Consider the following 14,341-nt stretch of genomic DNA (forward strand, 5'->3'; position numbering starts at 1 on the left):
TTTGGGTGTCAATCCGCTTGGCCTCTTTTTTATTTTAACGTGAAAACCGCTCCAGGAGACCCCCCACCCCCCCACCCCACGCTTCTTCTTCTCTAGCTTCTTTATTGACACGGGTCCGCTTCAGGTCCGGGTCTGCAGGGTGAGCCTCTGGACTGCCTCGGCCAGGTGAGCCATGTCGGGCCGCTGCGCCTGATGCTTGACGTGCTCCAGGGTCCGAACCTGAGGAGACAAAGGCCACTTCAGGAGGAGGAGCTTCCACTCCGCAGAAAGAGGTCGCAACAACAAACACACAAAAATGCCTCTTCTTTATCGCCTCGTGTCTTTGAGTTGGACCGTCCCAACTGGACTTAAAATGTTCTTCCTTGAAACGTTTTAGGGAAGAACATTTTAAGTCCAGTTGGTCCGATTCACCTGGATGAAGAAGAACGTCTTCCTCATATAGAAAACCTGCATGTGTCGTTCTGGGCGGGCGGTCCACTCACAGACAGGCGGGTGTCGCACAGGCCCTGCTTGTGGCTGAGGTTCCACAGGTTGACGGCGAGCTGACTCAGCTTGTTGTTCCGCAGATCCCCGTGAGCGAGCAGGACGGCGAACAGGGAGAAGGCCAGGGCGCTCTGCCGGCGAGCGCTTTGCTGTGGGCGGATCACCCAAAAAAAAAAAAAAAACGAAGTCAGTTTCCCGTTTTCAGACAGCCTCCTCGCGTCCATCAGCCGGCGCCGCCATCCTGGGCTAAACGACCAGATTGTTTTTCGCTATTCTTTCTTTCTGCACCTTTGAGCAACAATTTAGCCACGCCTCATAATCAAAAATTGCAAAAATTTGGACACACCCAGTTCACGTTTGTTCAAGCGATCCTCAAACTTTCACACACAAAGTTTTGTTGACCTTTGACCTCAGGAAAAGGCTACATAATTAAGAAAATATAATCATCTTTAGTACCAGCTACAGATTTCGATCTGTTGCCTCCAAACTCCAGGAAAGTCAAAGGAAGCTCCTTTGGTATTGAACAGCGTTCGAAAATGGCGTTTCCTCCACTCCTCGCATATTTTTTACCGGGAAATTTTTACCGGGAAATTTTTTACCGGGAAAATGAGTTGATACACGACTCATTGGCTCAAGCTGAACGAAACGATGCATCCTTCAATACGACCATATTAGGGATGTGGGCGTGGTTAATATAATGCCTTGGTTGCTACAGAAATGCAGAAATTTACATTTGCCGACTCTTCTGAAATTCACGTCGACCTGTTCGTCGCACCCAGGCGACCAAAAAATGAAATGGTTGCTATGGAGATGAAGCCAACAGAGAAGCCACCATTTTGAGTAAATTGTATTTTATCAGTTTGTCAGGCTAGGGAGCGGGTCATAGAACACAGCTTGCTTATTTGTTTTTATTTTATTTATCCAGGCAAGACAGATCATTTTCAACTCTGGCGCTTAACGAATGGCATAAAGGGGTTGATTGACTGTTTGAGTCAGAAAAGCAACAAGGAAAATGGACCAAACTAAGACGGACTGGAGTCAAACGTTGAGTTTATTTTTAAAATCCCAACGTTTGCGGAATCTCCAGCATCAAACTAAGACTCTGAGGGAATTAAATGATAAACACTCGTGATCAAACCCAAGAGGTGGCATTTCGGCGTGGACTGACCTCATCACGCGCCAGCGCCTTCAGATGGTCCAAAATCTGTCCGATCAGAGTCTCGGACAGCTTGTTGATCTCTGAAAGAAACTTTGGGTCTCCTCCGTACAGCGTCTCATTTGAATCCACTGAGGGGGGAGGAGGGAGTCACGTTAGGGAGGAGTCGCACAGTACGTGGGTCACAGGGTGTGATTTTGGAGAAAACTCCAGCAGATCCTGATAAATGGACCCATGCCTGCCATTTCAGACTTAAATGCTCTTATTTTGAAAGGCTCACCTTTGGGGATGGAGTACAGGAACGCTTCCTGACTCATGGCGGCCAGCAGGGGGAGGGCGCCGATGTAAACCCGCACCTTGGCGTCGCTGTTCTCCTCCCAGGTGTAGTCCTGCACCATGTTGAGGAGACCTCGCACCAGGTAGAGCACGCCGTGCTCCGGGTGGTCCTGGAGACCCAAACGAGGAGATGACTCATGACTGTGGAGGGGGGAGGGGCCAGGGTTTAGCCGGAGGATGCGTTACCGGGACAACCAGCAGCGTGGCCAAGAAGTTGTTGATGAAGTCGAGCAGAAAGCCTTCAGAGGAGCGAAGCTTCCCCTCAACGCTGATGGAGTGAGGAACCTCTGGAAGGAGACTGACCGCCGCCTTCAGGAACGCGTCGGCTGGAGAAGAGGAAACGGACGAGACGGAAAATGAGACCAAAGACATGGAAGGAAAATGAAAAGATGAGACTGAAGAAACGGCCGGATGAGGAAGGCCAGGAGACGCTCACATTGAGACAGACACTGGTTGGCCAGGGCGACCTGACCGGACAGCAGGTAGAGGTGAAGGCGCGTGAAGATGCTGCCGAGCGACGGGATGGTGATGAAGCTGTAGGCGGCGCACGCCTGCAGAACAGACACCGTCAGTCACTTCCTGGATGTACACTAAAGAAAGGCGGCGGCGCCGGAGTTCTGCTCACTCTGACGAAGGCGGCGGTTTTGCGGGAGTGACTCCCCTGCATCACCCTCCTGGTCTCCATGGCCAGCGTGTTCACCGTCTGACAAACAGAAGCACAGCACACATGGAGACCCCAGCCCGAAGACCCCCAACACCACCTGAGAGACACTGACGTGGACCAGCTGAACCAGAACCGGCTCCAGGTTGCAGAAGGCGGCTCTGGCCTCCACGCAGAAGCTCAGCTGCTGCTCAAAGTCCCGCCCGAAGGACACCTGGGCAGAGAGAAGGTCACGGAACCGTCAGACCTCGGCGTCACGGATGCGGCCGAGACGTTTCCACGGTCTCACCGTCCGCAGGAAGCCGACGATCAGCAGAGCCAGAGATCGTTTCTCGTCCTCCAGAGTCAGAGCGCTGGAGAACAAAGAAGAGCAGCTGACACATGCGAGGAGCTCAAACCCCCTGAACGGCCTCGACCGAACCAAACCACTGACTTGACGGAGTCGTGCATGGTCTTGCAGATGTGCAGCATGGCGTTGAGGATGACGGGGTCTCTGGTGAGCTCCAGCTGATGCCTGCAGACAATCTCAGCATCATTCTGCTCCGAGGCCAGAGGAGCCGGAAAAACTCAGACTCTTACTTGATGAAGACCTCCATGATGGACTTGCAGACCTCCACCCTCACACTGTCCTTCTGGAACATGTCGAGGAACGGCAGGAAGCGCTCCTGAGGAGGACGGAGACAATGAGGAGTTGCTCCGGCGCCCGCGCTTCGCTCCGGCTTCACTCACCATGGAGAAGAGGACGGAGAAGTCGTGGAAGTAGGTGAGGATCCTGCCGATCACCGACTGCAGCTGCAAAGCACAAACCGTCACTGAGGAGCACGCCGAAGGAGGATGCGCGGAAACCGCCGCCGAGAGCGTACCTGAGCGTAGGCGTCCTCGAAGGCTCGGTCGGGCGTCAGGTGTTTGATGATGTCAGCCAGGACCGTGTTCACCTCGCGCTTCTGAAAGGGACAGAGGTCCAGAAGAACCGGCGTTTGATTCAGCTTCTACAGACCAAAGTCCTCCTGAACTCACGGTGAAGTGCCTGCAGGTGAACTCCACCCAGACCTCCGCACAGCCGATGTAATCCTGAGGAGCACAAACCCGGTTAGTGCTCCTGATCCCGGAAGATCGGCCCGAGCAGCGATGGCAGCAGAACCTGAGGACTGCGGACTTTGGTGATGACCTTCCAGGCTTCGTTCAGTATGGTCAGCCTCTCCGACTCGGGCGGATCAGCACAGGCCAGACTGCGACCCAGAGACCCGAACAGCAGGTGCTGCGAAGGAGACCGCCGTCATCCAAAGAGGGGGCGGGGTCTTATTTTCTCAGGAAGACTGGGAGAAAGGCGAGTTTGTGACCTCTGACCTTTGGAAATCCGGATTCGTCGCAGTCTTTGATCATGCCGATGAAGTCTGTGGCTCTGGCTGCGACGAACTCCGGCCTGAACGCCCTCATGATGGAGTTCAGGAGCAAAGCACTGTGGGAAAGACGAGCAGCCACTTCCTGTGAGTGCATGAACCCGCTGCAATAAAAGCTCTAGTAAAAATAATCATAAAATGGGAGAAAGTGAATCCAGAGAACCACAGCTGGATTTTACATTCATGTTAGAATTTCACAGTAAAGTAGAAGTAACTGATCTCCATTTTCAAGTTAAAATCTTTTTTTTTTTCTCCCCATGGCTCTGTGAGGACGCATACTTGTTCGCCATCGTCTTGCACCTGTCCATCATCTCCGTCAGCAGAACCTGAAAGCGTAAAGGTGAGACGGTCCTGAAGGCCGGGCTCAGCTTTTGCCTAAAGCTACTCCCCCGTGGGGGAGGGTGAGGGGGGTGAGGACCTCTGGAGCCCTGTAGGCGATGCACTGCAGGATCCAGTTGATGGCGGGCGAGTACAGGGTCAGGTACTCGGGCACCTCCACCCTCTGGACCACCAGCTGGTTCTGGACGCTCTCGCCGCCGATCTGCCTGAAGGCGGAGAGCAGGTCGAAGAAGTTCCTGTTCAGGCTGTCCTTCAGGTGCGGCGCCACCTCCACGCCCACCTGGACGCCGGAGGAAAAAAAAAGGTGTCAGCAGGAGGAACCTGGAGGTTTCAGGTTCATTTCATCCAATTTGAATGTACCCTCCACAATAAAAGCACAGCTGAAACAAGACGACAGCAGGAAGTCGTCACAGGTAAAAGGGAAACAAATGTTTCGGTACATTTAAACCTAACATTTAAGACCAGTTTTTCAACTTTTATACATTTAGCTTAGTGTGAACAGAGATTAAATGCTTCCAATTTGCTAAAATGCTTGTTCCAAACAAATCTGATGCTTTCTTCCCCCCATAATATAAAATTCTTTTCTAGAAAAGGTCATCTGGGTTTTGTTTACTTAAATATTTTCCACTTTAATTATACATGAGATAAAAAAGTGCTTTATAGAACAATAAAAAACACAAAAGTTGATCAAACCATAACAAACACGGAACAAGCTTTAATTTTGAAATGTCCTATTTGTTTGAATTCCCCACTAATAGAACAAAATATTGTTATTGACAGCATTTGCTGAAAAGCCTTACTTCCTGTCTCAGTTGAATTAACAAAATAAAAGGCCGCTGACCCTGCAGAGGTAGGCTCTGGCGTACGCCGCCACCAGCGGGTCTCCGATGCCTCTGATCATGGCCGTCAGACGGGGCAGGGTCTCCTGAATGCCTCTGTGAGGACAGGAAGGACGTCAGACCCGGAACCCCCAGAACCCCAAACCTGGACCGAACCAACCGACTCACGTCCGGCTGAGGAAGCGGTTGCACTTCAGGATGGCGGCCTCTACGTATCTGAGCGCAGAGGTCAAAGAAGTCGCTTCCATCTTCGGAAAGCTCAACTTTGAGTCCAGACCACAAAGGAAAGACGGAGAGGGGACCCTGGGGGTCTCCAAGTCATGATCTGCAGAGGATACAGTCGGGGCAGCAGCTCTCGGATGGAGGCGATCTTGAAGAACCAGTTCAGACAGGTCTCCTTCGCCGTGTCGTTCACGTCTTCCACCGTGAAGGATTCTGGGACGGCAGAATCGCGTTAATGAAAGTCTGGACCGTTTTCCTGATCGTGTTCAGGTTTCCTCACCTGGGAGGGGTCTCGGGTCGGAACACATGGACCAGATTCTGTCGTAAACCAGACGACCTGGAGGAGGAGAACGCGCTTAAGGAGAGTTCTAACAGCAAGTGAAGGGAAGAAGAAACGTTTTGTCCCGCCCACCGAACGTGTCCAGGATGTCCGTGATGAGGACGAACTTGCTGGGGTAGAACTGGATCACGGCGGTGTCGGACAGCAGCTTGGAGCACTGGAGCGGGGGGGCAGACACGGAGGGCTGAGGTTCTGAACCAAAGGGGGAACTGGGTCTGCGTCGCCGCTGCTTTACCTGGATGACGATCTTCAGGGCTTTGACCTTCTGGTCGGAGGCCCAGGCCTCCTTCAGGGACTGGTTCAGCTCCTCGATGCGGTTGGCGTAATCCTGCTGGGAGAGGTTCAGCAGCTCCTTCTGAGAGCCCTGAAAACATAAAAACCACACAGGTCGGAGCGTCCCACAAAGCAGCAAGAAGTCTGCGAGGTCAAGGCAGCCCACCTCCTCCAGGTCGTCCAGCTCCTCCAGGCGGGTGCGGACTTTCTCCGACACGGCCGAGGAGCCCGGGCCGAGGGCTTTCCCTGAAGAAAACCTCCATAAATGTCAACTTGAACCACAGAAATCCACATTTCATTGGTTTAATCTGAAGATCTGAGCGCGGAACCGCGCTCAGATCTTCAGATTAAACCAATGAAATGTGGATTTCTGCCAGACATTTGATACAAATCAGAGGTGAGGAGATCTAGAAATGTCATATTCTATTCTACTCTGCTCTAAAACATAAATTTGATGTTTTTTCCATCGTGGTTTCTGTTTTTTAAAGAGTTTAGAAGGTCCTCGTTGAAAGACAAGCAGAACTTTTGAAGGAATCCGTAGGTTTGTAGAAAGTTCTGGCCGTTCTCCGATGTTTGTTGGTAGATTCTTACCTTTTTCTGAGCCCATGCAAAGGTTCTGTGGAGACAGGAAGTAAGTGCTGATTCAACGATTCAACTTCCTGTCTGCTGTTCGTTTTAAGGACTCACGATGGAGAGCTTCTCAGTGGTGGTGAACCGGGCCAGGATCTCGCCTCGCTTCATGGCCCACGGCTCGAAATCCGGCCCCACCGCCTCTTCCTCCTTCTCCCTCCTCCTCCTCCCGAGGTCCTGCAGACATTGTCAGGTTTCAGTCTCGGACGGAGAGCTTTCCGAGCGCCGCTCGGGGGCCGGACCCACCCCCGTAGAGCTGCTGTGGGGAACGGCGGGGGGCTGGCCGGCCGACGTGGCGGCGAACATCGAAAGGGGGTCGGTCCCGTCCAGCATGGAGCTGAGAGGGTCTGGAGGTGCAGAGGAGGACGAGGAGGAAGAGGAGGACGAGGTGCTGCCTTTGCGGGTTCCACGCCGGGTCTTTGAGTCGGTCACCTGCAGCAGAGAGGAGAAGCTGAGCGGACGCTCTCGGATCCATGAGGTTGGAGTTCGTGCTTCTCTGATACCATGATGGGCTTCAGGGGGTGGTAGTCCCCAAACTCGATGGGAGCCCCCTCTGGACGGCACCCCTGCCGCTCCGCCTCATAGTTGCGTCCTCGGGAACGCCTGAATGCAGAGCGGAGAAGCCTTGTTCAGAGGATTTGGACAAACATTTCTGCTTTATGAGCTTAGCTGCAGCTGTGAGATCATGGACAACTTAGAATGTGCTGGAAAATGTTTCCTCTCTAAAAAAACAAACAAAAAAAAGTATTTTGACAATATTGTCACGTGACTGTCATTCTAACTCAGAAAACCCCAACGTGAGGAACTCATAAATGCATAAACACGTACGATAAACCCAGATTATGTGATCTAAAATATGCATTTAGAAAAAATATGCTAATAAACTCCATTAAATGCATTTCCATGTGATATGTAGCCTCAGTTAAACGCAACAGTGCATCGCGTAAATACGTTAGGAAACTTTGCACAATCCGAATTATTAAGTATTAAAACAGTTCCGATATTTTTATGGAAGTTTTGACGACAAGAAGGCAGTTTCTTACCACTGCACAGCAGCCATTTTGGGAGTCACATGACAACTCTCCACTTCCTGGTTTGTCCCAAAACAATTTAAAAGCCTTTTCGACCGGAAGTAGGTTAAAAAATGTGTGTGTGTGTGTGTGTGTGTGGGTGTGTGTGTGTGTGTGTGGGGGGGGGGGGGGGGTAACAATTAGAGCTATGAATATCCAATAATTTTAAATCTTTTTATTAATTCATTTTGTTTTTTAACGACGGGACAAATACCTAAACTGCATTTCCCAGGTTACACCGCGTGCCAATTTGATGTGGTGTAATTGCTCAGATGATGATGTGTCACTTTGGGATAATTTTACGAACACGTAACCTTTATAATTGATTATCATATACAACTTTTTTTTGTCCTCTAATATGAATATAATATATATTTATTTTAATATAATAATTTTAAAAAATAAGCTAAATAGGAAAGGAACGTGCAGGTTTTTGTTCACTGAGACATCTTTAAAATATACGATCTCTGCGCTTGACCCCGGTGTGTATTTGTCACGGTTGAGGCGGTTCGACGTAAACTCTTTTACTCGCCGTCTACCGTGACCATGACCTGACGTCAGCTCCTCATCTTGTCTTGAAAGCAGGTAAATTCACATTAATCTGAGTTAGTTTTAGTTTATCGTATTCCAGGTTTAAAGCCGATTGATGTTGAAGCAGCTAGCATGTATGTAGCTAGCTAGTATGAGAGCACGAGCGCCGGCAAGAACCGCTCAAAGATGACATGATGTTATGAGCTGTAAACATAAATCTTTTTCTTTTTTTATTCACTTTCAATAATTACATATGTGTGTTTGTTTTCCTTTAAAATGTTTACGTGCACGCGGGCTGAAATAACAGAATTAAAATGTGTATTATTATTATAATCTCACTTCTGGTTCTGAGGTGTAAGGACACATTGAGGTTGTGACTCTTAGAAAGAGTCAGGTGTGAAAATAAGTCTGGGAACTGTGGACAAAGCAGAAAGACCTGATCTGTCATCTTCAGATCCTGCCTGTTTTTCAGGAGCTTCAACAAAACCTCCAGTTTGCTTCACAGATAATCCCTTCTAGTGATTTTCTTTACTTCCTGACACGACCTTACTAAAGTGCTAAATACCCAAATAAAAGCAGGTTTGGGCAAATTTTTAGCAGATAATTTCACCATTGAAAAATACATTTTTTTAACTCTTATCTTGTTTTAAGGTCTTTAGGTTTCATCATCTAATAGTTATTTTTATTTCGTTTCCAACAACAAAAGAGATAATTAAACAAGGACATGTCTTAAAAATTTGCTAAACTGACTGTGTATTATTTTTTCATTCAAACAAAGATGGTGACATTTTGAATAATAATAATAATAATGTCAATTATCAGGAGAAAGGCAAAACAAGTTTTTTTTAAACTGTAAAAAAAAATCTCCACACCACTAGGGGGCAGCAGAGTTCCTTCGTTTCGAGACTCCTGTGTCCACAGTTTGCAACATCTTCCTCAGAAGATTTTATGCAGATATCTGTTCAGAAGTTCCATCCAGGTGAGATGCTGTGGAGTTTGATTAATTGATGAAGCTCATTTGCATAAAGATGCAGCAGATAAGCAGCTTCTCATTAAGCTTAGCAGATGGCAGGTGCCCCCCCCCATCGAACCTGAACGCTCTTATCACCGTAACCAACACGGGCTTGGATGAAATGATGCTGATGCTGAGGATCAGGTGGCCACTTCATTTCCCTCTTACCGGATTACCGCTCCGCTCGCCGCCTCCCCTCCTCATTTCTTGGAGCTTTTTTTGGCCCCGCGGACCTGGATTTGCTGTAAATTATTAAGGGGGTAGTTTGGAGGGCTGCTGGGCTCCTCATCACCTGATATCTCCTGATGGCATCAGCTGTGAGGGGCAGATGCCCGGGGCGGATGCTGCGCTCCAAAGGCCTCGCCTCCCTCTAGGAAAGGAGCTCCCGTTGAGGCTTCTTCCAGTCCCGGCTGGAGGAGATGGAGAACTCCTGGTTCCTCAGACTCCGTCACGAGGAGCTGCTGTTCCTCGCCGCCTGCGTGTCTAACTGCTGGTGTGTGTGTCTGTGCGTGTGTGTGTGTCTGGAAGGCCGGGTGTTCAGGAGAGGGGGTGGCGGCGGCGGCGTGCGGATGGGCTGCAGCTGGAGGTGGCAGCTCTCCCGGGCGATGCGGCTGTCCCTGCGCTGGTGCCGGCCGCAGAGGGGCGCCCGGGCCGGCGGGGGCAAGGCGGGGGTGGGGGGCAGGCTGTGGGAGCTGTGGACCTACACCAGGCTGCTGCTGCGCTCGCTGTACTTCAACAGCCTCGCCGACTCCGACACGCTGCTGGACTGTGCTTTCGAGCCCATCTACTGGATCGTGGACAACGTGACCCGCTGGTTCGGAGTGGTATGTCCCCCCCCCCCCCCCCCCCTTCATCCCCGTGCACGTTGTCCATCCTCACCCGCCGCTCCTCCCCCAGGTGTTTGTCTGCCTCGTGGTCCTGCTGACGACCTCCGTGGTGGTCATCGTCTACATCTTCGTCCTCCCCACCGTCTTCAGGACTTACTCCGCCTTCTGGACCGTCTGGCACTTTGGCTGCGGTCACTGGCTGCTCGTCATGCTGGCCTTCCACTACTACAAGGCCACCGTCACCCCCCCAGGACACCCACCCAAGGTACCGGACTGAGACGTCCCCCCACGGTCACGGCTGTTTGTGCTGATGTTCCTCTTTTCTTTCTTGAAGAATCAAAAACAGGAATTTGTAGCTTCCAGAGGTTTTAACGTGTTTACTTTGTTATTTAAAAAAGACGTTTTTCTCCTAAAATGATCAAACTACAAACATCTATCTTGTCTTTTCTTTTGTTTTAAAGTCTTGCTTTTGAATGAATGTTCAAGAAACAGCAGCTAATCTTATTTTCTGTCAGGTTTGAGGACAAAAATAAGCTCAATGTTTTCAGCTGCAACAGAAAAACACTTAGAAAAATAATTTTATTTTTATAAATCTCCATAGCAACCATTTCATTTTTCGGTCACCTGATGTTGGCAAACAGATCGATGTCGTTTTTAGAACGATCGGCAAAAGTAAATTTTTGGATTTCTTTGGCAACGGAGGTTTTTTGGTTAACTCCGCCCACATTCCTGATGCGTTCATAATGACTGTTGAATTGTTTTGTTAAAGTTTCCCCAATATTCCTATTAAAAAATCTTTGACCAACAGGGAAACGCCACTTTTGCGAGCTCCATATAACATGGACAAACTTTTAATTCCAACATTTTTTACAAGTAGCTTCCCAACGATATACAAGTTTTTTTTTTTATTTATTTAAGATAGCAGCCTCTTCCCAAGGTCAAAGGTCAGCAAAACTTTGGTTGTAAATGTGAAGTTTTCTCTTCCCGTTTTGTGAGAAATTGCGAAAACTGCCAAATTTCAGACTACCAACCTGTAGGTCCTGTGGCCATCCCATAATATTTTCTTATTTTTTTGAGCCCCGTAACAGATTTGGTTTCATTCCTTTTCTTGGCTGTTTCTCCTGCTGTGATGTCATCATACTTTTGGGGGGAGGGTGGTTTACTATACCCAGAATTCATTTCTGCCGGGTCCTAGGTGTGTGCTGACGTCAGATGCTATTTTAACCGTAAACTGACCTTAAATCAGGCGAAGCACATGACTTCATGACCTCAGGTCGTTCTTTCGTCTGCGTTCCAGAACCAGCAGGGCCTTCCCTCCGTCTCCATCTGTAAGAAATGCATCGTCCCCAAACCTGCACGGACGCACCACTGCAGCATCTGCAACACGTAAGCCCGCTCAGCCCGGCCGGGTCGGCGCGTTCCTTCGCCGTCACCCATGTCTGCTGTTCTTGTGTTCCAGCTGCGTTTTGAAGATGGACCATCACTGCCGTATCCTTTAGAACGCAGACGGAGGTCGCCTCTCCGCCTCTGTCGCTCCTTCCTTAACCGGCTCCGCCCCCAGCCTGGCTGAACAACTGCGTGGGCCACTTCAACCACCGCTACTTCTTCTCCTTCTGCCTCTACATGACGCTGGGCTGCGTCTACTGCAGCGTCAGCAGCAGGAACCTGTTTCTGGAGGCCTACAGCGCCGTGGAGGTAAGGCCGCCGACCTCTGCTGACCTCTGCGGGGCTTTGCTGCAGCTCAGGTGGCAAACGAGAAACCGCAGACATGAAAGCCATCCTCTGCTCTCCAAAGTAAATAACTCAAGTTCCCATGATGCCTCTGTCTGCCTCAGTCCTACTATCAGACGGCGCCGCCAGAGTACAGCTTCAGGGAAAGCTCCGCTCACAAGTGCATCATCTTCCTCTGGGTTCTGACCAGGTGAGCATCACTGACGACGCAGAAAAACCCTCCGACTGTAGCTCTGTGCGAGCCGCCGTTTACCCGCAATCCTCCTGCAGCTCAGTGGCGGTAGCTCTGGGGGGGCTGACGCTGTGGCACGCCACGCTCATCAGCAGAGGGGAGACCAGCGTGGAGCGGCACATCAACCGGAAGGAGACCAAGCGACTGCGGCAACAAGGAAAGGTGAGGTTTCGGTCCTCGGGAAGGGCGGAGCTCCAGTGGTCGCCGTGGAAACGCTGAACCTCGTCTGGATTCAGCTGAAGGAGAGGCAGATGCAGTTCGGGGGAACCTTCATGTTTGTTTTCCGCTCAGGTGTTCAGGAATCCATATCACCACGGCAGAATCGACAACTGGAAGCTGCTGCTGGGCGTGGAAACGCCGAGGTGAGTTCAGCCGGGGTCACCGCAGACCCTTCAGCTGCTTCCGCCACCAAGCGGGATCCGCCTGACCCCGACTCTGCCGCTCTCCTCAGTCACTGGCTCACGCGGGTCCTCCTGCCCTCCAGCCACCCTCCCCGGGGAGACGGGATGGCGTGGGAGTGCGTCTACGGCAGGAGGGAGGAGCTCCTCGCCGTCTGAGCTGCGTCCGCAGAGACTTCGATGCTGCGGGCCGGCATCCGCCCACAAGCGTCTGCTTCCCCATCTGTCTTTTAATGTACGGTAAACGTGAGAGGTCGGCTCCATCCAGGAATTCACACATTAGCAGTGAAACACTTCAGATTACAGATTAAGATAGCTAGGGATGGAGGAGGTTCTTCAAAGAAAACGCAGGTGAATCGATAAGATACCTGACTTCTTCAGTTCTCTTGTTATCAGACACGGTTGTGTTTGTGTCACATACATGACATGTTTCGACGTCCGTCGAAACATGTCATGTATGTGACACAAACACAACCGTGTCTGATAATAGAAGAACCTATGAAAAAGTCACAACAGGACATTTAGAAACCGCTTTCTGATGAAAACAAACGTCAACTACATAGAAAAATCCCTCATTTCTTCATTGATCTCAACCAGAATAAGGTGCATAAAAACAAAGTTTGGGTATTTTTGTGCCGTAAACAACGTCCATCTATTTTGGTAAATAAAGAGCATGAATCTGATCTTTAGGGTATAAAAGTTTCTTATGGGACCGTATTTAAAATAGTGATATTGAAGGACGTGTCCACCTGCTGGCAGTGAAGGGAACTGCAGTGTTTGTTTACATGCTGAGGCCACATGGTGCCGTTTGATGGTTTTGACCTGTTCTTGGTGCCAAAGAGGGACATTTATTTCTAAACCTTTCATCTCTGGAGTTTGGTTTAAAAAAATGTTGGGGAGGGTGTCTAATTGAGTCATTTTTCTAGTTTCATGGCTAACTCTGATTAATAGAACCGGTAAAATAAAATAAAACCTGGTACTGTGAAAAAAAAAAATCATTTGTGGTTGCCATAGCAACAGATGTGACGAATCAGAGCTGCGCTCTTTTCCTTTTTTGGATTAAACTGTTTCTTCTAAATCTGCTTTTGTCTCCATTTTCTGATTGAAAAAACAAAACAAAAACATTCTTTCAGTTTGAACTCAGAGGATAATTTTTTTAATATCTTCAAACGTTAAACACCCGGGCTCAAAAACTGCTCAAGTGACCCCACTTTGACCTCAGGAGGTCAGAAGTCTGAGCAGAAAACGAGGCCAACATCGGCTTCCAACGCGATCGACATCCGTCACAAAAATGCTTCAAGATGCTGAGATGTCCGCCGGGTCCCTGAACGCAACACTCAATACACTCAGACTGCAGCATCCTGACGAGCATCCCTGCAGGTCGTCCACTGAACACGTGTTCAACGCTTATGACATTCCTTCAAAATAAAACAATACTTAAGGTAAATGTTTGCATAAAGCAGGACTTTCCTCCGTTTCAGAAAACTGACTTTTACTCTTCGTAAAAGTTTTTGGTTGGTTCAAAGTTTCACAGTCAAATTTCTGCTGACGCCAAACAAAAATAATGTTCTTATTTCACATTTTTCAAAGTAAAAGTCTCATTCCAAGTACAAATGTCCAGAAAGTGAAACAAAAAAAAAAGGCAGCATATTTGTAAATAAAGTTAATTCAAAAATGCATAGGAAGTGATTCAAAGTTCAGTTTTTGTAACATCAGCCTATAGGAGTTGAAGCCACGCCCACCTTAGGCCATAAAAATACATTTGTCAAACTTTCCTATCTTTGTTCACTGTAAAAAAATTCAGTTTTAATATCTTACTTTTAACCAACTAAGTATTTTATTATTTTTACATTTCATAATA

General features: G+C 49.2%; 2 protein-coding genes across 3 annotated transcripts; one reads left to right on the plus strand and one right to left on the minus strand.

The window, feature by feature from the left end:
• Positions 1 to 7,793, minus strand: vps35l (VPS35 endosomal protein sorting factor like). The gene is made up of 30 exons (XM_004086801.4): positions 7,723 to 7,793; positions 7,183 to 7,282; positions 6,926 to 7,111; positions 6,737 to 6,856; positions 6,641 to 6,665; positions 6,216 to 6,295; positions 6,012 to 6,140; positions 5,849 to 5,933; positions 5,717 to 5,773; positions 5,553 to 5,649; positions 5,383 to 5,430; positions 5,217 to 5,310; positions 4,455 to 4,655; positions 4,316 to 4,362; positions 3,984 to 4,095; positions 3,778 to 3,894; positions 3,654 to 3,707; positions 3,500 to 3,580; positions 3,366 to 3,428; positions 3,216 to 3,301; positions 3,070 to 3,150; positions 2,926 to 2,989; positions 2,752 to 2,850; positions 2,601 to 2,678; positions 2,412 to 2,526; positions 2,162 to 2,301; positions 1,920 to 2,085; positions 1,652 to 1,770; positions 483 to 632; positions 1 to 219 (listed from the first exon to the last, which is right to left on the minus strand). Exons 1-30 carry the CDS (start codon positions 7,737 to 7,739, stop codon positions 121 to 123), a joined length of 2,910 nt encoding a protein of 969 aa, XP_004086849.1. The 5' UTR covers positions 7,740 to 7,793; the 3' UTR covers positions 1 to 120.
• A 347-nt stretch (positions 7,794 to 8,140) lies between these two features.
• Positions 8,141 to 13,560, plus strand: LOC101163962 (palmitoyltransferase ZDHHC16B). 2 transcript variants are annotated; one of them, XM_023949837.1, is made up of 10 exons: positions 8,141 to 8,334; positions 9,821 to 10,116; positions 10,190 to 10,384; positions 11,417 to 11,505; positions 11,579 to 11,607; positions 11,681 to 11,814; positions 11,955 to 12,040; positions 12,121 to 12,244; positions 12,374 to 12,444; positions 12,534 to 13,560. In XM_023949837.1, exons 2-10 carry the CDS (start codon positions 9,862 to 9,864, stop codon positions 12,637 to 12,639), a joined length of 1,089 nt encoding a protein of 362 aa, XP_023805605.1. In that variant the 5' UTR covers positions 8,141 to 8,334; positions 9,821 to 9,861; the 3' UTR covers positions 12,640 to 13,560. The 2 variants fall into 2 exon arrangements, with proteins under 2 accessions (XP_023805605.1, XP_023805604.1); XM_023949836.1 differs by lacking the exon at positions 8,141 to 8,334 and having other exon boundaries at positions 8,972 to 10,116.
• Positions 13,561 to 14,341: the final 781 nt, after the last annotated feature.

The sequence above is a fragment of the Oryzias latipes genome, chromosome 19 (genome assembly GCF_002234675.1).
Source record: "Oryzias latipes chromosome 19, ASM223467v1".
Taxonomy (NCBI): Eukaryota; Metazoa; Chordata; class Actinopteri; order Beloniformes; family Adrianichthyidae; genus Oryzias; species Oryzias latipes.

Excerpts from the sequence above, each read along its gene's own strand:
- vps35l (XM_004086801.4), bottom strand. Across the intron at positions 2,990-3,069 it reads ACCATGCACGACTCCGTCAA|CGCTCTGACTCTGGAGGACG; the intron begins GTCAGTGGTTTG and ends TTTGTTCTCCAG. Across the intron at positions 633-1,651 it reads AGGCGCTGGCGCGTGATGAG|CAAAGCGCTCGCCGGCAGAG; the intron begins GTCAGTCCACGC and ends ATCCGCCCACAG.
- LOC101163962 (XM_023949836.1), top strand. The coding sequence starts at position 9,712 with ATGGAGAACTCCTGGTTCCTCAGACTCCGTCACGAGGAGCTGCTGTTC. Across the intron at positions 11,815-11,954 it reads AGGCCTACAGCGCCGTGGAG|TCCTACTATCAGACGGCGCC; the intron begins GTAAGGCCGCCG and ends TGTCTGCCTCAG. Across the intron at positions 12,445-12,533 it reads CTGGGCGTGGAAACGCCGAG|TCACTGGCTCACGCGGGTCC; the intron begins GTGAGTTCAGCC and ends CGCTCTCCTCAG.